Here is a 21,655-nt window from a genome sequence, read left to right as displayed (position 1 = left end):
CGTAGCTAATAGGACCAGTGGTCAGGGATTATGGGAATTGTAGTCTCAAAACATCTGGAGGGCCGAGTTTGCCTATGCCTGGTTTAAACGGTAGTTTATTGAAACAAGCCAGAATCAAAGCATCATTTATTATTCTGGCTTGTTTCAACAAACCATCGTTCAGATTAACTAGGATTCTCAGTTCAGATGTAACAAGAAGCAAGCCTGATGTTGATTGATCCCTTAAAACAAAATATGTTTAGTGTTGTTTCCAAATCATGCCTATTAGCATATATGCAAATTTGGGTGTGAAGGTTAATGTCTTAACTCTGACTTTATGCTTACTGTAGAATTTATTACACATAAAAATGTGCAGCATAAGGATATTGTAACAGTTATGTTGTTAAAGGCTTTTAAACATCTGAACTGCATAGCAGTTCAAATTTATGTAAGTTGCTGATTAGCATTATAAAAAGCAGAAAGCAACAGCATAGACAGTGGATTTTTTTATTTAAAAAAACCCCATTGAGTACAAACACATTAAATTACACTATTTCCCCTCTTTGTTAGTCTTGGTGCCTTTTGCTTCTGTTTCCCTTTCATTGTTTCCTGTTCTTTCTCCCCACCCCAACCCGGTAGCTTCTCTGGATGTGATTTGTATTTTTATTCTGTGTGTAATTTTGGCATTGGACAACCCTCTGTATTTTGTTATTGGACTAAACAATATTTCAGTAGTATTCTTCTTCAGTAGGTTTTGGAAATCTGCTGGATTGTAACGACGACAACCTAGTACTTCTTTCAAAAACATGGTCTGATTTTGTTTTGCTGAGCAGTTTCCTCTGCAGCTGAATGATGATGACCATCATAACACTTTTCCTATCCTCTCTAGCACCCCCTCCATCAAATATATTGTAGCAGTCTCTCGTTACCTCCAAAGGAAAATACTGTTCCTTGATGTAGCCAAAGTAGAAGCCTTGTTAGATCAAAATAGAGCTTACAAATGGACCTTGTTATATCAAAACGGGCCTAACAGGAAGTGTCAGGATTGTGATGTGCGAATAGGGAAATATTGAGTGGAGAAGTAAAGAGGAGATTTCCTCCTACACCATTCCTAATATAACCCCTCCCACAAGCTGCTCTTAGAATCAGGGAGGGGGGACAAAGCATGATGGGTACCTCCTTCCCCCCCCCCACTGCAGGTTGTTTTGCTGCCTGGAGGGGTAATATAGTGTTGGGGAAAACTGAAAAGGATTAAGGTCAAGATGTCTCCTTCAGGACTGCTGAAGGAAAAGTGGTTCCCATTAATAACATAAATAGATACGTTTCCAAGCACAGTTCAAAGTATTGGTGCTGACATGTAAATCCCTAAACGGCCTCGGCCCAGTATACCTGAAGGAGCGTCTCCACCCCCATCATTCCCCCTGGAGGTCCAGCGCCGAGGGCCTTCTGGCGGTTCTCTCATTGCGAAAAGCAAAGCTACAGGGAACCAGGCAGAGGGCCTTTTCGGTAGTGGCGCCCGCCCTGTGGAATGCCCTCCCATCAGATGTCAAAGAGAAAAACAACTAACTACCTGACATTTAGGAAACATCTGAAGGCAGCCCTGTTTAGGGAAGTTTTTACTGTGTGACATTTTAATGTATTTAAATATTTGTTGGAAGCCGCCCAGAGTGGCCGGGGAGACCCGGCCGTATGGGCAGGGTACAAATAAATTATTATTATTATTATTATTATTATTATTATTATTGATAAGGAAGTTATAAAGTCTAAACTGTATTTTTATTTTGGAAATGAACTGTGAGTCCTCTGTTTCATATGGATTAAGGGATATAGTGTTACATGGATTGACCAATTAAGAGTGAATGTCTTCTTGATTGTAGTTAAAGAAATGAGGACAAAAACATTCTTTACATTTACTTAATTGTTATTATATTTTTATTTGAAAATGTTCTTAAAAACATCAACAACAAACCAAAAGCACACAATGTATTTAAAAACAAATAAACAAAACCTAGAGCTCCCTGTGGCCACATTAAAGTGAGGAGGAAGATAAATCCATTCAGAGATCTGAGTTCACATAACATACATTATGACCTTCTAAATTGGTTTCTCGAATTCCAAAGTAAGTGCAAACTCAGGATTTAATAGTTGTTGTTTTTTCATAATTCTTTGAGACCCAGAGGGTATGCTGATTCTGCTGTGGAATTAATGAGCTGCACTTCCTGAATGTTTCTAGCAATAAATAATTTTGTTGGAAAAGTATCTTAAGAGGTTGGGCTGTTACCTGATTTATGAAACCTTGATTAGTGATACGTGTTAGTTTCTACTAAAAACAAAAACCCAAATAATCAACACATTCAACCTATTTTTATCTCATTTGCATACTTATATTTTTACTTTGCAGTATGCTCATTATGTGGCAACTCATATTAAAATTAAATTATGATGGTCTAGACAGTACCTAGCAAATAGATGGTATGAGACAACAAAAAGGATTTTTATAATTGCACATACCATACATCAAACTCTTTCTAGTTTAGCTTTGTGTGACAAACCTTGTTAAGCTACTTCATTATAGTTGGAATGGTTGGGAGTTTCCACTTGGCAGCAATCAATATGCCATTAGTAACACATTACCAGCTACTCCAGTTCTTAATCTGTACAGTGGTACCTCTGGTTAAGAACTTAATTGGTTCTGGAGGTTCTTCATCTGAAGCACCACTTTAGCTAATGGGGCCTCCTGTTGCTGCTGCGCCGCTGGAGGACAATTTCCTGTTCTCATCCTGAAGCAAAGTTCTTAACCTGAGGTACTATTTCTGGGTTAGCAGAGTTTGTAACCTGAAGCGTTTGTAACCCGAGGTACCACTGTACTATTATTTATACATCGTTTCCTTTTGCCATATATACGTACTGAATATGTATACTACTATGAATTTTTTTCTTGATTTGCAAGTAGCTAAGAATAATTGATGACCATACAAAGTAGAATTTGCCTTTAAAAATGTACCTAGCAAAGCTATGTGCAAATTAATGTTTCCTTTGAATCAAGAGTCTCCGTTGTAAATTTGCAAATCATACATTTAATATAACATGTACAGCTTTGCAGCATCTAGTCCTGCCCACTATAAATAGTGGCTGTTCCAGAGAATATGTTCTCTAATCATGCACAGTTCAGTTATTATGGAAGGTTACTGTTCTTGCACTACATTCTTTTTATGCAATTGCTTAACTACTGTACATTTTCAACCTTTTCAGGATAGATCTAACACAACTCTATAGTTTATATCTGCAACTTTTTGCTTTCATTAAAGTTTAATTTAAAGGCTACCCCTAGAAACATTTTGTTTCCCTGGATGTTAGGCCCTGGAAATATTGTAAAAGTCTGTTTTTACTGGCGTAGATCAAAAAATATCTAGCACAAGTGGAAAGGCATATCCATTTGTACAAGAGAAGCCAAAACCTTTGCTGACTCTCCCACCCTTCTGCAGCCTCCACACGTCTCTAATGATTCCCTAGCATTCAAGACTGACTCTTTGCTGAGCACCGTGGGAACAAGGAGAAAGGAAAATCCCGTTCCATAAGTCATGTTTTTCTCACAGGTCCAGGGATCCAAGATACTTAACAGGAGATAGCAATGCTGAAACATGCTGTTCTATATATGAAATTTTAACAATAAGCTCTTATTGACTACAAGTTGCTGTGGCATTTACTTGGAGCCTCTGTTTTGGGTGTTCTGCACTGACGCTCTTGGTATCTTCATGTTGAAAAATTCTAATGTGTTCAGCAGCCCTGTATTGGAGAATGCAGTGTGCTTTCAGTCTCATCCTGTAATTATGTATAAAACTCAGGCTCAAAGATTAAATAGCAGGTAAACAAGCAACAAACATACACAGGTTCATTAACTCACAACTGTGTTATTTTAATCTTTGCATTTCTCACTAATTTTACTTTTGTATCCCTACAGGTTTACAAAGTTTTGGTCTCAGTTGGCAATAATGAATGGTTCGTCTTCAGGCGATACGCTGAGTTTGATAAACTGTATAATACAGTAAGTAAAGGGAGTCGTGCTAAAATTGAATCAAGGAATGACCCTCTCTGCCAATACAACTATGTCTGAAAGGTATCTATACTCCAAAGTTAAACTACCTGTGTACTTTGTGTATTTCAGCTGAAGAAACAATTTCCCACTATGAACTTGAAGATTCCTGCTAAAAGAATTTTTGGAGACAATTTTGATCCAGGTAAGTTACATAAGGTATTTTCTTCTTTTATTGCTCTTTTTAAAAACAGTGTCTGCAGAAGCTATTTTTACAGCCTACTAAATGGTTGGAGTTAGATACCATAGGCCAAAAGTCAGTGGACTTTTTTTGTTGCTTTTTGCCTTTATGGGAAACCCTTGCCTATTAACTGAAACTTGCCAGTAATTTTCACATAGTGTAACTGATGTGCATTGATTGGTGAATGTATGTTCTCTGTCTTTCAAAATCAACAGCAGTATTAATTCAGAGTAGCTGATTGCCAGAGTGCAGTGCCTGATTTTCTTTCCTTGAAAACATTTGTCTGTAGAGGAAAACATTAAGCTGATTTACCTTGCAATCAACGTCATACATCTGCTTGTAGACCTGAAAATACACTTGCAAGAAAAGGGATGGGTAAATAATGGAGGACCACAGGGGTGTAAAAATCCCCAAGCTACAACATTGCACATGTGACATTTGGATTTTATGTAGAAATGTATGATGAAGGTGATGGTGAATGCATGGCATTATGGGTTGCATCTCCTGAACGTGCAAATACAGATGGTGCAGCTAAAAATAGTAAGCGAGATAACAAGCACAAACTAGAGAGGTCTTTTGGATGTGATCCCCCTGGCCTTTCCCCTCCTTTGAAACTCCCCTGAGAATTAAAAGCAGCTTTTCACTCAGCACAGGGTCGGGCTAGAGTTCTGGCGCTTGGGGGAGAAGGGAATGAGGTATTTTTGGCATGTATGATTAGTTGCATCATTGTATGGATTGTGGATGAAGGTGTTATGTTTTTCCTAGCATGTCTATATTCTAAAGTACTGCTGCAAAGTAAGAAATGCTATTTGTGTTTATAATTCCAATAAATTCTAACATAGTGTCTGTTTAAAGTTATTTTCAATAGTAATATGACTGGGTATTAGAGTTTTTAGCTTTTGAGCCATCTGATCTGCTAGTACCACATACTTGTAGTGCATAGTGTTTGTTTATGACACTCCTCTTGGGGCACAATTTAAGTTGATTCTATGTGGACCGACATGTGGCATAAGCCCTTACCAAGCAAAGGGCTGGTTTGACCTTTCAGTCTCTCTGCACAAATCTGTGATTAGATCCCTTGAAAATCTTGGTTCAGTGCTGACTTCATTCTATTTATAGCTTAAGACTTTTGAAACAGGTTGAAATCAAGACTTTGTTAATCTATGGAATTCTGCCAACTCAAGCACATTAAGGATCAGGGGTTGTTGTTGTTTTTATTATTTTTTAAAACATGATAATGCTTAATGCAGCAAGTTTCATGCACATTACTACCATTCATTTGTTATATTGTAAGTGGTATATTCTGGTCCATTGTGGAATGTATAATGCTAATAGAATATAAGGGATGTAAATTACTTTCCATTTTAGCAATTCTGTAATCAACCAGACCAACTGATGCTTACTTAAACACAAATAAAGTTTCTATTAAATCTTCTCAAACTCAGGTGTCAACCTTGATTCATTCAACATGTACTTTCTACTGCATATATTATATCCATACATGTTGCACCAGATTTCTTTTTTTTTTTGTTAAATTTTGTCAAGATTGGATATGATAATAAATGGGTAATGAAGCAAGTATCTACAGGGTAGGGAGAGGTATGCTATGGAAGGTGAAGCAGGCCAAGTAAGGGGCACACAGCACAGGCAGTTAGTGATTGTGCCGAGTGCCAGACCCTCCTCCAACTGAGGAATTGCAGTTGTCGTATAAGTCAGCCTTTGATAATGCTGCTGAATACCAGGTCAACTCTGAGTAAGACCTCCCTCATCCATGATCTGATTGTAGATGAGCAGGCCCATCTGGTCTGTATCACTAAGACTTGGGTGGGTGAACAGGGTACAGTTGGCATCACCCAGCTGTGCCTACCCTGTGCAGTATCCGGGTAGACTTGAGGGTCGGGGATTTGCTGTGGTCCCTAGAAATTATCTCACTCACTCTCTCTCCAGGCCCTCTGTCCAGTTTGGGGGGGGGGCAGGATCTAGAGTGAGTGTTCCCAGCATTGGACAATCAGGACAGATTAGACAATCTGCTGCTTCACCTCCTGCCACACTGCCCAGTAGTGTCCTTGCCTTTGCTGAAAGAGCTGGTCTTGAGGATTCCAGGACTGATGGTTTTGGGGGACTTCGACATCCATGCAGAGGCAATCGGCAGCTCAGGACTTCATAGCTGCCATGATGACCATTGGGCTGTCCCAACATGTCATCGGCCCAACCCTTCTCTCCTCCATTTTAAGTGTCTGAAACATTTTTGGAACTAAAACTATTGTTTGAAAGGATTGGTGTGTATTCACATGTATTTGTGAATCTCTTCTCTCTTTTTTTTGGTATTTGTCTGAAGACCAGAAGCTTCTTGCAATCTGGTCTAGTCAGTTTCACCACCCCATTGACCCTTAGAGGATACAGTCAGGATAACAGGAGGAAGTGGGTCTTTGTTTTTACATTATGGAACTGATTAACACACTGAAATAATCTGGGAAAAAATGTGTAAACTTCAGTTTTAAAAAATGAAATCTAATGTATGGTCCTTCCCAATTTTCTTTCAGATTTCATTAAGCAGAGAAGAGCAGGGTTGAATGAATTCATTCAAAATTTAGTACGACAGCCAGAACTTTGCAATCAGTAAGTTAACACACACATCCTAGAAATAAGGATATGTTATCAACCGTATAAGGAAGCTAATTACAAATTGCTTCTAATTGCTCCACTATAAGCAGATTTTTTTAAAAAAATTTTTTTACACCTGTGACTACCAGATGCTACACATGCAAAAAGGAAAGGCTAATTGCCATGAGGTCTTCCTTGACAGTATTTCAGGGGCATCTGGCTGACCATGATTAGACAGAATGCTCAACTAGATGGACTGCTTTGATCCAGGAAGGAAGGTCTAATGTTCATCAGTCATTGACTTCCCTAAATAAGACTTATTGTGAGATTTTAAAAAAATCCTACCTTTCCATTCCAAAGCAAAGTTCTCAAAGCTGTTAATTTCATAAGTATAAAATTATAATTAAATATTGTGCATGCCTTTGATAATCATCATTCAAGCCTCAGTAATACTTTGAAGTTACACTTTGTCTAAATAGGAGAAACAGAGGTTTCTAAACCGTGCAGTTTCACTAGTTGGCAAAACATGTTAATACCTGTTGATGCCAGCCTTCCTGTCACCAGCCTGGTGGCTTAATGAAATTGACAAATGTGGTCTGGCTCATGATGCAATTGAATTTAGACATTATCTTATCAGACAGTGGTCTTGGGTGTGTTCCTGGTTTTAATCCAGAGCTCCATAATATGGGGCTGCTGGAGAGATGGGAAGAAAACTTGGGTTAAGTTTAAAGCTCCATTTTAATTCTGTGCTAAGGTGGTTAAAGGCCCAAATGTTGTCAATTGAGCTTTCATGTTAAAATAAATCTATTAAACATTTTTTCAGATAAAATCTCTTGCATCCACCCACACAAATTTCGTTATTGATGAAGTCTGAGAGCAGTATCTGAATTGTCTGCTGGTTCACTCCTGATAGGTATTTTAAACTCTTGTTGTCCAAGGATGCGGACAGCATGCTTTAGAGATTTGAAACACCCACTCTTGTTCCCTGATTTGTAATCTTCCCTAGGCCATTTAGACTTGATGCACTCTTGAATTGGCTATTGCACAGTGCTCTACATTGAGCTGCCTTTTGGAGACTGTTTGGAAGCCTCAGCTACTGCAGCATGCTGAGCTTCTCTTGAGAAATATGGGTCACAGGAAGCATGTTGTTCCAGTTCTGGCTCAGCCATGTGGGTTTCTTTTAGTTTCCAGGTCCAGCTGAAGGTGCTGACAGCAGCCTTTAAAGCCCTGCAAGGTCAGAGGCCCGCATCTCTCCAGGAGTGCCTCTTTCAAAATGTACCTCCCCATGTTCCCTGATTAAAGGGGGAGGCATTGTTTATACCCATCCACAAGGGATATAAGAATTGTACCAGGCATAGGCAAACTTGGCCCTCCAGATGTTTTGGGACTACAACTCCCATCATCCCTGACCACTGGTCCTGTTAGCTAGAGATGATGGGAGTTGTAGTCCCAAAACATCTGGAGGGCGAGTTTGCCTATGCCTGAATTGTACGAATACAGTGGTACCTCGGTTTACAAACAGTCCCATTTACGAATGCCTCCGTTTACGAACGCCTCCATGGAACGGATCGTGTTCGTAAACCGAGGTTCCACTGTACAGAGCAGTACCTATTCCATGGTAGGACATATGCCAACTGAGGCAAGTTTGGCAACTTCCTGGTGACTTCCCTGTAGCTTGTTAACACGAAGCTTCTTTTTTTTAAAAAAAGAAGGCTTTTAGCAGAGTTCATTGACCGTGGCACTAGCTTTTGCTGCTGGAGTTTCTGTTGCTTTGCATTTGGTTGTGTGCTATTTTCTCCATGCTAGTTTAAGTTTAGTTTTAATTAAAGCAGCAAATTAGAAACAGAAAATGACAGTAATGCTGAAGGTGTTAGAAATGAAATAGCTTATTCCAGGTGGTGTTCACAAGTTATCCAATTAGTATACACTCTAGAAGTGGAAGTGGAAATTTGGTTCTAATTAACAAACTCTGAAATTATAACATGGAAATTGAATAAAACGGAATAATGCAGTTAGATTCACTCCCTGATTTCATTTGGTTTCCATCTTACTTACGGTAGTCATTATAGTTTCTGCTCCTGTTTTATTTCTGCTCATGTGCAGATAAAATAGAAATTTGGTAATGTTTCTTTCTGAAATAGAGAATCTTCCTCTGCTCACATTGAAAAAGTATAAATGTACTGTTATTTATAATGGATGGATTTAACCTCCACCCCTTTTTTAGCCCAGATGTCCAAGCATTTCTTCAGATGAACAATCCAAAGCACCAGTATGATCCATCTGAAGATGAAGATGAAAGGAACAGTCAAAAGGTAATTAAAACTTCTAGGTTCCTTCCTAGAAATTGTGGATTCTTGTTGTACAGTGCAATGGAAAGTAAAGCACTGCTTTTATCTCATCATCTGTAATTAGAATGATAAGTCCATATGATATTTCATATAATTCCACTATTTGAATCTTGGACTACTTTCTATTCTACTTCCTATTTTATTGCCACACATCCTGTGTTCCAGTAAAAATTATAACTATTATATTTATAATATTGGTTTGGATCCTTTGGTCTTCCAACAGCCAAGTTACAAGCACATCTAGGATGTTAAAATAGTAAACATAGCAACACCAGATGCTGCTTGCTCATCATCAAAACTGATTAGGAGATTATCCTAGTTCTAAGGAAATACTCAAAGCCAACTCTCTCACTACTTACTTTAAAGCCTTGTATACATAGTACATATTTTGTTCATCTATTATGCAGTGCTTGGTGTACAAAGTGCTGTCTGATCTTATAGAATCATTAGTCATACTTAGTTAGGGTAGATCTATTGAGATTGATGGGTCTGCTCTGAGATTGTAGGAATAAATGTTCTTTCTAGCAAATAAAAATAATTAAAACCTTGATATGACTCTTTTTCTTCTTTTTTGTCCTCTTTCTTTCAACAGCTAAACTCTACCTCACAGAATATCAACCTTGGGCCATCTGGAAATCCTCAGTAGGTTTTTAGTTAAATATAAACCAAACGTTAGACTGAGTTTGTTAACCATGAAAAAATTAAAACAGCTCCATGCATATATTTGCCCTTTTGAGCAGCTTTAGAACAGGTCCTCCTTCTCAAATCAGTACCAAGAAAATGTTTCTTGTGAGCTTAGTGCAGGAATCCCCAAACTGCGGCCCTCCAGATGTTTTGAACCACAATTCCCATCTTCCCCGACCACTGGTCCTGTTAGCGAGGGATCATGGGAGTTGTAGGCCAAAACATCTGGAGGGCCGCAGTTTGGGGATGCCTGGCTTAGTGCAAACTACAGTAAAGGGGGAATGACAAAGTTATGGGAATCAGGTGAAACAAATGTTGAGCAAAACCATGCAAGCAAAGCCAAATGTGGAGGACAGTGATGAATAAAGCAGGAAATGCTATGTGGATTGGTTGTTGCTCAGAGAGGCTGCAAAGGAGTAGATGCCTGATGGCTAAATGGGAATTGTGGACGAGAGTACAGATAATATAGAAGGGGTGGTCACTTGGAACAGAAATATTGATGGTTGGAATGTGTGCCATGTCTGTCATTGGACTGCTAAATAAAACCATGGCTTTACCATCTTGACTATTTTAAGTAACCCTCTTTTTCCTCAATCCCTTCCAGTGCTAAACCAACAGACTTTGACTTCCTAAGAGTTATTGGGAAGGGCAGCTTTGGCAAGGTAGGCCTAATTTTAATTGTTTTACTGTCATGCTTTTCCACCTTCTTTTGTGCTTCTTTTGTGGAGAAATCCACTTTTGCTGATGGCATGAGGTGAGGGATCATAGCGCATGTATTGCATACAGGGAGTTATATGTTCAATCCTTATATCTCCAGTGGAAAAAGGAATAGCTGGCAGGTGATGAGAGAAACCTCTGCCTTAGGTCCTGGGTGGCTGCTGCCAGAAAGAGTAGCAATAGTGGTCTACAGGGACAGATAGTCTTGATAAAGGCTGCACTGTGTATTTGTGAAAAGCTAAGAAGTCGAAATTTAATAGTGTTCCTTTACTTTTAACACTTTAGTGCAAGAACAGAAATTTCACACTATATGCAAATTCTTCTTCAGGTTCTTCTTGCAAAACGAAAACTGGATGGGAAGTTCTATGCCGTTAAAGTGCTGCAGAAAAAGATTATTCTCAACAGGAAAGAGGTGAAGGGAAATAGATATTTTATTTTTCCCTCCCAATTACCAAATTGTTCCTATTTACTTACTGACCTTTCACTTCCTTGCAGCAAAAACATATTATGGCTGAACGTAATGTGCTGTTGAAAAATGTGAAGCATCCATTTTTAGTTGGATTGCAATATTCATTCCAAACTACAGAGAAGCTTTACTTTGTTCTGGATTTTGTTAATGGAGGGGAGGTAGGTATATTTTTGGGTATTTGTATTGTGGCAATGTGGTGCCCGTTGAAATTGACAGAACCGCTAGTTTAGACTCACTTAGAAGCTGCAATAATGAAGTGAGTCAGCTTAATTCAAGATGGTTACGGTATATTGTTGCATCACTTAGATTCTGTAGCAAGTCTGCTGGTAATATGGTGTTGATTCTCAGCATATGGAACAACCAGCTTAAGCCATCACAGTAGCAGTTTATATTAGCCCCACATCTCTCTAGAACATGGGTAGGCAAACTAAGGCCTGGGGGCCGGATCTGGCCCTGGCCCGTGAATGGTCCGGGAATCAGTGTGTTTTTACACGAGTAGAATGTGTCCTTTTATTTAAAATGCATCTCTGGGTTATTTGTGGGGCATAGGAATTTGTTCTTCTTTTTTCAAAATATAGTCCGGCCCCCCACAAGGTCTGAGGGACAGTGGACTGGCCCTCTGCTGAAAAAGTTTGCCGACCCCTGCTCTAGAAACATAAATCTACCTCATTTACCAGCTGTGGCCCAAGTATGCTGGGTCTACAGATGTAACAAAATAAGGAAATGATTAAAGGAAGGATGTGAAGGATGTGAATGATTATGCACATAGAGAGAATCTATTTTCACTGTTTTTATAGTTGTTCATAGGGAAATTGCCAGTTCTGCTAATCTATCATTAAGAATGACACCATCTATTTTGCTTTTAATGCTGCATTCTTTTAACTTGCACTCTGCATATTTGCAGCTCTTCTTTCATCTGCAAAAAGAGCGTTCCTTTCCTGAACACAGAGCCAGGTTTTATGCTGCTGAAATAGCCAGTGCATTGGGTTACCTACACTCCATAAACATTGTATACAGGTAATAATTTATAATAATTACAAGTAATAATTTACAACATTTAGTTGTAGTCTAAATGACCGCAAAGCTGAATGTATTATTGCATTTTGTATTATTGTATGTGCATTTGTTTCTCATGCTCACAAAGCATGGGTTCCACAGAGGCCTGATTTCTTTTTAAAAGCTTATGTAAGAGAGTGGGTATTATTTGCTAAACGTGCTACTTACAATCCTATTCTGAACTATCTGTTTCCTTCTCTTTTTTTGTGACCAGGGATTTGAAGCCAGAGAATATCCTTCTAGATTCACTGGTAGGCATTAAATATATTTTCCAGTTGCCCCAGGTTTTATTTTTAATATGATCACTAACACCCTGCATCAGGTAAAGGTAAAGGGACCCCTGACCATTAGGTCCAGTCGTGACCGACTCTGGGGTTGCGCGCTCATCTCGCATTATTGGCCGAGGGAGCCGGCGTATAGCTTCCAGGTCATGTGGCCAGCATGACAAAGCCGCTTCTGGCAAACCAGAGCAGCACATGGAAATGCCGTTTACCTTCCCGCTGTAGCGGTTCCTATTTATCTACTTGCATTTTGACGTGCTTTCGAACTGCTAGGTTGGCAGGAGCTGGGACCAAGCAACGGGAGCTCACCCCGTCACAGGGATTCGAACCGCCGACCTTCTGATCAGCAAGCTCTAGGCTCAGTGGTTTAACCACAGCGCCACCTGGGTCCCTAACACCCTGCATTATTTTACAATAAAATTTACAATAACATGTTTGTTTTCAATGCAGGGCCATGTTGTATTAACAGATTTTGGGCTTTGTAAAGAAGGAATTGCTACTTCAGACACTACAGCAACATTTTGTGGGACACCAGAGGTATGTAAATTTCTTTGCATGATTTAAGAAAATATTTTGCAGTGAATTTTACAAAACTTTGCTGTGGTGGAGGGGAAGTGTTTAAATCAGTGGGTCTGTACCAATGTAAGAGACAAGCTACATGCTTCTCTGTGCTGGTGCTCTTCTTACTGAAAAGCAGACTCACAGGCTTTGTCACAAGGGCAAAATCATTTCAGCTGCTATGTTTTCTTAGTGGGGAAAATGTTAGTGCATATATGGGCCTTGTAGTGACAGACTTAGAAACAATATTTTAAGTGTACCTGTACATTGTAAGAAAATGATCACAGGCTAAACATTGGGGGTGCTATTTTATTATTTCTTTATTTAATGCACTGGTACCCCCACTCTTCAGCCAAAAAGGCTTTCAGATCAGGTCATTTTAAAAAAGGAGGGCTTCCCTCAGACTTACAATCTAAAAGATGCAACACAAAGGGAAGAAGGGGAAAAGTACATTTGGACATAATTAGGCCCATGCAGAGATTGGGAACAGCCAGGTACACATACCCTGGGCCTTAGAAGGCTAAGCTGGCCTGAGGGCCCTGCCAGGCACTGGCTGCCTTTTTGTTTGTGTTTATAACTTTATTCTAACAAAACTCCCACCCTGGGTCTCAGACAATCTCTGCACAGACCTGACAGTAAGGATTCTTTAACAGTGGACCAAGCTTTCTAGAGAGATTACAGAATCTTTTCCTTAGAACAGAACCGCTAAGGCAATGAGTGCACAGAAAAGTGTTTCAGTGCTGTTATTAGGGATTTCTAATATTACTAGATTATAATCAAGACGTTTTTGAGCTGCCTTCATCAGAGTAACAATACTCTCTCATGCAATATTTCATCTGGCAAGAAGAGCTGTCTCTCTGAGTAACTAGTCAAACTTCTTTTCCTCTATAGTACCTGGCCCCAGAGGTGATCAGAAAGCAACCCTATGACAACACAGTAGACTGGTGGTGCCTTGGTGCTGTTTTGTATGAAATGCTATATGGTCTGGTAAGTATTTTCATGTTTTTCATGCATTATATTTAAAGCAGCACTTCCAGATGTCTCTGCAAAGCGGTTGTTGTGGGGACTCTTTGTCTTCGTTCCACTGTTGGAAATGGGATGCTGGATCAGAGGCACCAATGCTCTGATTTCACAGAACTGTTCCTGTCATTCACAATATTAAGAACACATCTTACATTCCAGATTCATATTTATGAACAGGTTACTTGATTTTGTTGAGCTTGACTGTCTAATAAAATTTGATAAATACTTAGCAGATCTTGTTGCATTTTCTAATGCTGCTTTTGGTTTTATGTTGTTAATTTCCTGACTTTCTACTGGAAACAGATTATCTCACCCAGCACAGATGGAACAGACAACCGAAGTGGCAATAATGCTATTCATTGCTAAATAGAATGGAATTAGCTAGAAAAGGCTGCCAATGTCAATGTCCAGGACATAAGCCACATGTTCTCATTTGCTCTTGTATTTCTCCTTGATACTATGGTAAAATGCATCTATCACAGGCTTGTAATATTTATGCTGAAGAGTATGTTTTTTCTGCATTCAGGAGAATGCTGGGGAGGGTTACTCTTCTTTATTATAAAATGTTTTACAGTACTGACCTCACAAAAGGCCATGCAATTGCTTGCACTACAAACAATTTTTGTATATAGTTGCTATTTATATTGTTCTGGTGTATAACAGTTTTCAGCAAAATTCTTAAATCAGCTTATTTAATTTAAATTACCACATATCTGCCCCAGCTATTAAGAAGGGCTGATAGTGTTTCATAAGCTACTTTATGAGTATCTAAGAGACAATAATTCCAAAGTGGTGGTCAAAAAAGCCCCTTTCTTGCCTTTATAGGACATGAATTTGCTACACAGATTAAACAGGTGTTCTTGACTATTCTGCCTTGTGATCTCTGAAGTGAACTCTGTCCAATCTAGCATGAGTGAACATTCCAAATTATTCATTTATCTACATTACTTGAATAAGCCTAGTGCTTTTTAGTTTAGCATCCTAATTGTGTGTTTTCCTTCCCTCTCCAGCCGCCCTTTTACTGCCGTGATGTTGCTGAGATGTATGAAAATATTCTCCACAAACCCCTACATTTAAGGCCAGGCATCAGTCTTACGGCTTGGTCTATCCTGGAAGAACTTTTGGAGAAGGAGAGACAAAACAGACTTGGAGCTAGAGAAGATTTTGTACGTAATGTATCTGAAGAAACAAACAAACAACCGGCAATGTCAAGCTTAGAGCTATAACTAGAGATGTGAAGGTCCCCCCCCAAAAAAAACCCAGAAAAATTCGGATAAAACCCGTCCCCCCCCCCCGTTTTTTTCCTGAAGCCTCTTTTGTTTTTTTCCAAAAAATTGAAAAATAAAAAAATAGATTATGGAATGTTTTATTTTAACATGATGAATAAAATATTTTAAGATAAGGGGTTCAAATATTTTATAAATCATTTCTAAAACATATGTATGGTATCAGATTATTCTAATTTCTGTGAGGACAAGCAAATCTTAGGTTACAAACTGAACTCTCCAATGCAAGAACAAGATACTGTACATTTCTTCCTTAGGAGGTGCTGTTGTCACCAGAAAAGAAAAAGGTTTCAGTTTTGTTTTTGCATGCATGTGGTATACATTGGTTCTGTTCCTCTTCACTAGGCCTCAAAGCACTGGAAGAAAATATAGAGCAACAAAAGGGGCCTGAAAGTATATGTGCTGCTTTAGCAATCAGAAAAGTGTTATGAAAGAAAAAAAGAAATGAAAATATTTTAAACTTAAATGCTGTAAAACAGTCTTTAAAAAGTGAAATAAACTAATTTAAGCATATAGTAGTAGCTAAAGTGGTTAACAGACCACACACATCAGTGTGAGGAAATACATAAGGTCTCATGGGCAAAACATGGGAGGTGGAGTAAGCATATTGCATGGCAAACAATGATGAATGACAAGTTAAATTTCAGTTCCTGTTTGGATACACTATATTTTTAATATGCTAGTTGTGATAATTTTGTTCCCATTAAAATTGTCCATACTTATATTTTATGTTTCTAAAGTAACAGAATGACTTTCAATCTGGAAAAGAAAAAAGAAGTACTAATGTAGCATTTTCCGAAAATTTCCTTTCCCCCCGGAAAAAAACCCGGGTTTTTTTTTCCGAGCTTCAAAATTTCCATAAATTTTACATCTCTAGCTATAACATCAATTTAGAATTCTAAATATTGACTTTTCTTTGGAAATTATCAGTTGCCAAGGCAATCCTAAAAGCTGTGGAAATTTATTGATAGGAACCTTTTAAATAATCTGAGTTTGGCTACTGTAGTTGCTTTAAATAAACAAAATGCATTTTCCAATTAGGACTATTTCTTTAGCTTGGCTGGCTCAGCACAAACTGAAAACATATGAAACACCCAAGTAGTTAGGCAATGGAGTTACGCTCCTGTAGGATATTCGCCTTGTGAAATATATTACTCTAGCACATTACAAAGGTTTATTTTGTTGACAGCAAAAGACTGCTTTCTGATCAGTATAAGACAAGTGTATATGTATCATGCAATTATATCTTGTATTCCAGCTTGAAATTCAGAGGCATCCCTTCTTTGAATCTCTCAGCTGGACAGACCTCGAACAAAAAAAGATCCCACCACCATTTAATCCTAATGTGGTAGGTACAATAGTTCATACTTCAGTAAACTGGAATATAAGAACTCATTCAAGAAGTAATTACGGTTAGCTATAAAAAAAACCCAGCAGCAATAATTGTACTCAGATTCAAATGCTTAGTTGGAAGGAAGGCATGAAAAAAATCTATCATGGTATCAAATAACTTCAAAAAGGAAAACTAGGCAAAAAGAACTTTGAAAAAAGTTTTAAGTAGAGTTTTAAAGTAATCATAATGGTGAGATACACTAACACTAGCAAAGCAATCCTATCAGGGTGTAAAGATCTGTGGTGGAGCTACTGCTATTTCCTAAGCCCTGGGCCTGGCTTGTCCTGGCCAGGGCAGAAGTTATGGACAACTATTTTTATTTTTGGTTCCCTCCATTACTTCTACCCATAGAGAGGCAGGTCCACAATATCCTGTGGTCCCTGACACACTTTCCCTGGTAAGATGCATCACTGATTATTTTGTTGATAAATTGTTTTGTTGATAAATTGATAGACCTTCCCAGTTTGAACTGAAATACGACACACAAGAGGTAAAAATAATACCTTTTTCTTACAACAATTTGTATGTTTTATTTCCTAGTCTGGTCCAGATGACATCAGAAACTTTGACACAGCATTTACAGAAGAAATGGTACCCTGTTCAGTTTGCATTTCTTCTGACTATAATATTGTGAATGCCAGTGTGCTGGAAGCAGATGATGCATTCGTTGGATTTTCTTATGCACCACCTTCTGAAGACTCATTTCACTAAGATTTCTGGATGCTAAGAAATACTTGCAAGTCATCTTTAGATGGATGGAACGTTTTGATTGTGAATGGATTCAAAAATATGTGCAACTAGTGCCTCATTTGAAATGTTGAACAAACTTTTTCTGCTGTAATATGAGGAACCTGGGCATTTTGGATTACTTCCTTACGACTGTTACAACTGTTAAACCTGCTGTAGAAAAATACTTTTTGAACCAATACCTTTAGTTAGCTGTTCTTAACTTTTACGCTCTGTAAGAAAGGACACTGACTGTTTCCCCCCAAGTTTACATTGATAGCTCCAAATTGTCTGTCTTTAAAAGCAGCACCCTTTCGCATTTAAAGGCCTTTGCAAGCTATCTAGTGACTTTGTGCTTGAAATGTTACTATGCAAATATTTTTGTATAGCACTGTTTTTTAAAGAATATAAGCGTACTCTGCAGAATTTGTTTGCTTGTTCTTTAGGCCAAGGTGATTTATTGGTATCACTTCTTCTTAACTCCAAGCAAGGATCTGTACAATATTGCCCACCTTAAGGCCAAACTGTGCCACCTTTAGTTATACTGGGCCCAGAATTGCAACCATTACCACTTTACTCAAATTATTCGATTCATTCCATTAGTAAAACCTAGAAATGTGCTCTCTAGGTTAAATAAAGGTGGAACAAATTAGCCTTAAGTATCTTTTTATAACAATGCTTCTCATAATGACTATAACTTTTTTCCTCTTCTTGTAGAAGATAAATGGCTTTTTCCAAAGAAATATATGAGGGGAAAAAATGACTGCATTTGTAGAAGGGAAATTTAGTTCTTGTGTTTAGAAAACTAATATATTTCAATTTGATTGTATTAAAATTCATACTTTCATGAGATCTATATTTTGATTAGTTCATGCTTGGATTAAAAAAAGCTACCCTGTTTCTCATATTTTAAGACATACCCATAAAATAAGCCATAGCAGGATTTTTAGCATTCAATGAATATAAGCCATACCCCGAAAATAAGACATAGTGATAGGCGCAGCAGCAATGCTGGCCGCAGCAGGAGGAGGAGGAAAAAATAAGACATCCCTTGAAAATAAGCCATAGTGTGTTTTTTTGAGGAAAAAATAAATATAAGACATGTCTTATAATATGAGAAACACGGTAACACAGTCCATTTGTAAAAAGACTGACTGACCACAATAGACACATTTTTTACTTGCACAACTCTGCTAAATTCAGTGTGGAACTTTGTGACTGTGGCTGGGGAAAACAGAAACCTCAAAGGAATTAATTAAATATGGAATTTACAACTTGAAGAAAATAGTCCACATGTCTTGTTTCCACTGTGGCCATGATTTGGATTTTTATACTTCCATCTAAAGACTTGAAACATGAAAAGAAAATAGAGAGAGAGCAACAAACCCAAACAAAATAGAACAAAATCTGGGCACTAGGAGATCTTGCAGTATCAAGCCAATGCAAACAGACTGCAACTGAGTACCCTTGGTCAGGTTATAATGGCACAATCAGGTTGCCAGGGCCCATGCCAGCAAGGGGGCCCAGACTCTTGAGCTTTGCTTTAAAAGTAAATATCTAACCCTCCTAGAAGGAAAGTTCATATTGAGAGACTGAGCTTAGGAAGACACCTAGCACAAACTAGGAACAAAAGAGGAAAAGATAAAAACCAACAAAATTAAACTACACTTAGCAGAGGCTCCAGACAAACACAACCGGTGTCCAGCTAAAGGACCCACTTTTGTACTAGGTTAGTGCATCTTTTACTGGGATCCCAACTTTAGCTGCAAAAGGAAATTACAATCCGTCCCCCAGCAACTGAAAGAAATGCTTCTCTCACCTCAATCTAATCCAAGAGAGGATACCCTCATAGCAACACTCCCATTGGCTATCGCTAGGCAGCAGGCACCCACCAAATTATCTGGGATTTACTTCAGAATAAACACGTTTAGATGTAGGCCTCTTAGTTTGGTCACTCCTTTTTATACAGGTACTTTAATACACAGGTCTAATTAATCTAGAATAAATATACCCTCATCTATTTATATATCTTTCATTCACAAACATATGCTGACAAAAGGGAGGGAAGCAGGTATTTCATTTTTTTCATGCTTTGAGGGAAAATGTGTAAAGAAAATACAATTTTGTTTCTTAACAATTGGATACTATCACACACACACTGCTACCAACTCCTTAAGTCAGGGGTTCTCAAAGGGTGTGGCAGGAGAGGAGGGCAAGTGTAGCGGGAAGATTCAAGGACAATCAAAGAAACAAAGTACCCGTGTTTCTCCGAAAATAAGACACCGTCTTATATTTATTTTTCCTCAAAAAAACACACTATGGCTTATTTTCAGGGGATGTCTTATTTTTTTCCTCCTCCCTCTGCCGTGGCCAGCATTGCTGCTGCGCCTATCACTATGTCTTATTTTTGGGGTATGGCTTATATTCCTTGAATGCTTAAAAATCCTGCTACGGCTTATTTTCTGGCTACGGCTTATTTTCGGAGAAACGGGGTAGTCATGTTCTGTGTTATAAATCAAGCACTGCTGTTTTGTTTTCCAATGTGTGTGGCACAAGCAAATTTGTATTCTGAAAGTATGGCCCAGAGAAAAAAGTTTGAGAACCACTGTCTTAGGTAAATGTGTTTCAGCAGAGCTTTCATCAGTGGCCTAGCGTGTTATTTAAAAACAGTTCCGCAAAATCAAAATGCGCATTTCAGGTTCAGCACTTCTGAAAGGAAAATCAACCACATTTCAATAACAAAAAAATCAGAGTCACTGACAGGCTTTAGCTTCTAATATATAACCACTTAAATGAGATTGGCACTGTACTTCAGTGCTTCATTATGTACAGGATTGAAGTGGAGGGTTTTGTCCTGCCCCTTTAAGTAATATTAGAAATCAAATCCTATCACTGAGTATGAGTTCATTATTTTTGAAATATTATTGCTTTAGAAGTGTTGACCTGGGATTTTTATTTCTGCAAAATTGTTTCATTTTTATAAATACCCTCGACCAGTGATTAAGACAGCTGAAATGCATTTGGTTTATATTATTACATTTTTTCCAAAGATTACTTAAACTAACAAGCCTAAATCAAAATAGGTTTCTTCTGAAGTAGGATCCAGAGTTCAGTAGGACTTGCTCCCTTGTAAGATTTGCTTAGGATGGCAGTTTTGGTGAGATAGTAAGTAATCGGGGGAAATGTACGTCCCTTGAATTAAAGTAATCTGAGGTAAATTTTGTGCCTGTGATGCTTTTTATCCTATCAGAGTTGAAAATATCTCTGCCGACAGCAGAGTTGTTGAACAGAAACTCGAAAACGTAAGATTTGGCAGTAGGATTGCCAAGCAACAGACAACGTCCACCTGAAGTGGATGTTGGCCATTGTTTCTTTCTGAGGAGTGTTCATGTGGAGGGAAGTTTGAAGTCTGGTTCCTTCTCTGTGTCTGGATCAGCTCCCTTCAGAGAGCGGCAAGGAACAGAAAGAGGGGTGGAGGCACGTGGTTTTATTCCTCTGAGTGAAAAGCTAATGAGGAAGCAATGGCGGTAACAGAAAAAATATGAGGGAGGACAAGAGTGGGTAAAACAAGTCTGAGAGAAAAAGTTCTATGATAGGCATAAATTGTTAATGAAAATACAGAAAGCTTGTTCATTTGCTCAGTGTCTGCTATTGCCAGCAGTGCTCCTCAGTGGAGGTAGGGAGAAAAGTAGGTTTTTTGGGGTGGGGTGGCTAGTCACTTCCCCACTTTTGTCCTCGGGAGTGCCATCTCTGTGGCAGGGGCTCTAGAATCCCACTTAATCAATTTACTGACATCTTTGAGTCACACATAACTATGGGCGGGTGCAGATAACTGTTTTGCCACAAATCTGTGCATGATGTGTGGTAGGATCTTGACCATGTTTCAGAATTAAATACATAGAGCCACTTATATCCTCCCACTTGTAGGTTGAAAATCAGTGACAATGTAGTGGGGTGGGCCATTGTGACATCAATGCACAAATGGAAGGGTTTTGAGGCCAGGATATAAAAGCATCTATAATGGAACTGTCAACCTGAGGGCGCTTTTAAAAAATGCAGCTTTTTACAAAAAACACAAAAAAATTTAATTTGTGAATAATCAGTTTGGTACTTTAGTCATTAGAATATGAATATGTGTTTGTCCCACAATTACTCTTCGTTTTTCATATTGAAATCCCTATCCCATTATATCCATGATAGAAAATGATATAACTTAAAATAACTTAGATTTAAATCACCATTTAAATTATTTCACCC

At 38.4% G+C, this 21,655-nt stretch overlaps 1 protein-coding gene across 13 annotated transcripts in view; it reads left to right on the top strand.

Moving 5' to 3' along the window:
* SGK3 (serum/glucocorticoid regulated kinase family member 3) overlaps positions 1 to 18,262 on the top strand; it is a 61,996-nt gene extending 43,734 nt beyond the window's left edge. For 11 of the 13 annotated variants that reach the window (XM_060277775.1, XM_035124802.2, XM_060277772.1 and 8 more), the window contains 15 exons: positions 3,941 to 4,024; positions 4,145 to 4,217; positions 6,797 to 6,872; positions 9,082 to 9,169; positions 9,798 to 9,847; positions 10,494 to 10,551; positions 10,935 to 11,018; positions 11,102 to 11,233; positions 11,980 to 12,092; positions 12,346 to 12,382; positions 12,863 to 12,949; positions 13,862 to 13,957; positions 15,004 to 15,159; positions 16,538 to 16,627; positions 17,213 to 18,262. In XM_060277775.1, coding sequence (XP_060133758.1) covers positions 3,941 to 4,024; positions 4,145 to 4,217; positions 6,797 to 6,872; positions 9,082 to 9,169; positions 9,798 to 9,847; positions 10,494 to 10,551; positions 10,935 to 11,018; positions 11,102 to 11,233; positions 11,980 to 12,092; positions 12,346 to 12,382; positions 12,863 to 12,949; positions 13,862 to 13,957; positions 15,004 to 15,159; positions 16,538 to 16,627; positions 17,213 to 17,383 — 1,395 coding nt within the window. In that variant the 3' untranslated portion in view covers positions 17,384 to 18,262. The remainder of the gene's footprint in view (positions 1 to 3,940; positions 4,025 to 4,144; positions 4,218 to 6,796; positions 6,873 to 9,081; positions 9,170 to 9,797; positions 9,848 to 10,493; positions 10,552 to 10,934; positions 11,019 to 11,101; positions 11,234 to 11,979; positions 12,093 to 12,345; positions 12,383 to 12,862; positions 12,950 to 13,861; positions 13,958 to 15,003; positions 15,160 to 16,537; positions 16,628 to 17,212) is intronic. The other 2 variants (XM_060277777.1, XM_060277776.1) reach the window with 2 other exon arrangements.
* The last annotated feature ends 3,393 nt before the right edge of the window (positions 18,263 to 21,655 follow it).

This window comes from Zootoca vivipara, chromosome 8, assembly GCF_963506605.1.
Source record: "Zootoca vivipara chromosome 8, rZooViv1.1, whole genome shotgun sequence".
In the NCBI taxonomy this organism is placed as follows: domain Eukaryota; kingdom Metazoa; phylum Chordata; class Lepidosauria; order Squamata; family Lacertidae; genus Zootoca; species Zootoca vivipara.
This window is presented reverse-complemented; position numbering and strand designations above follow the sequence as displayed.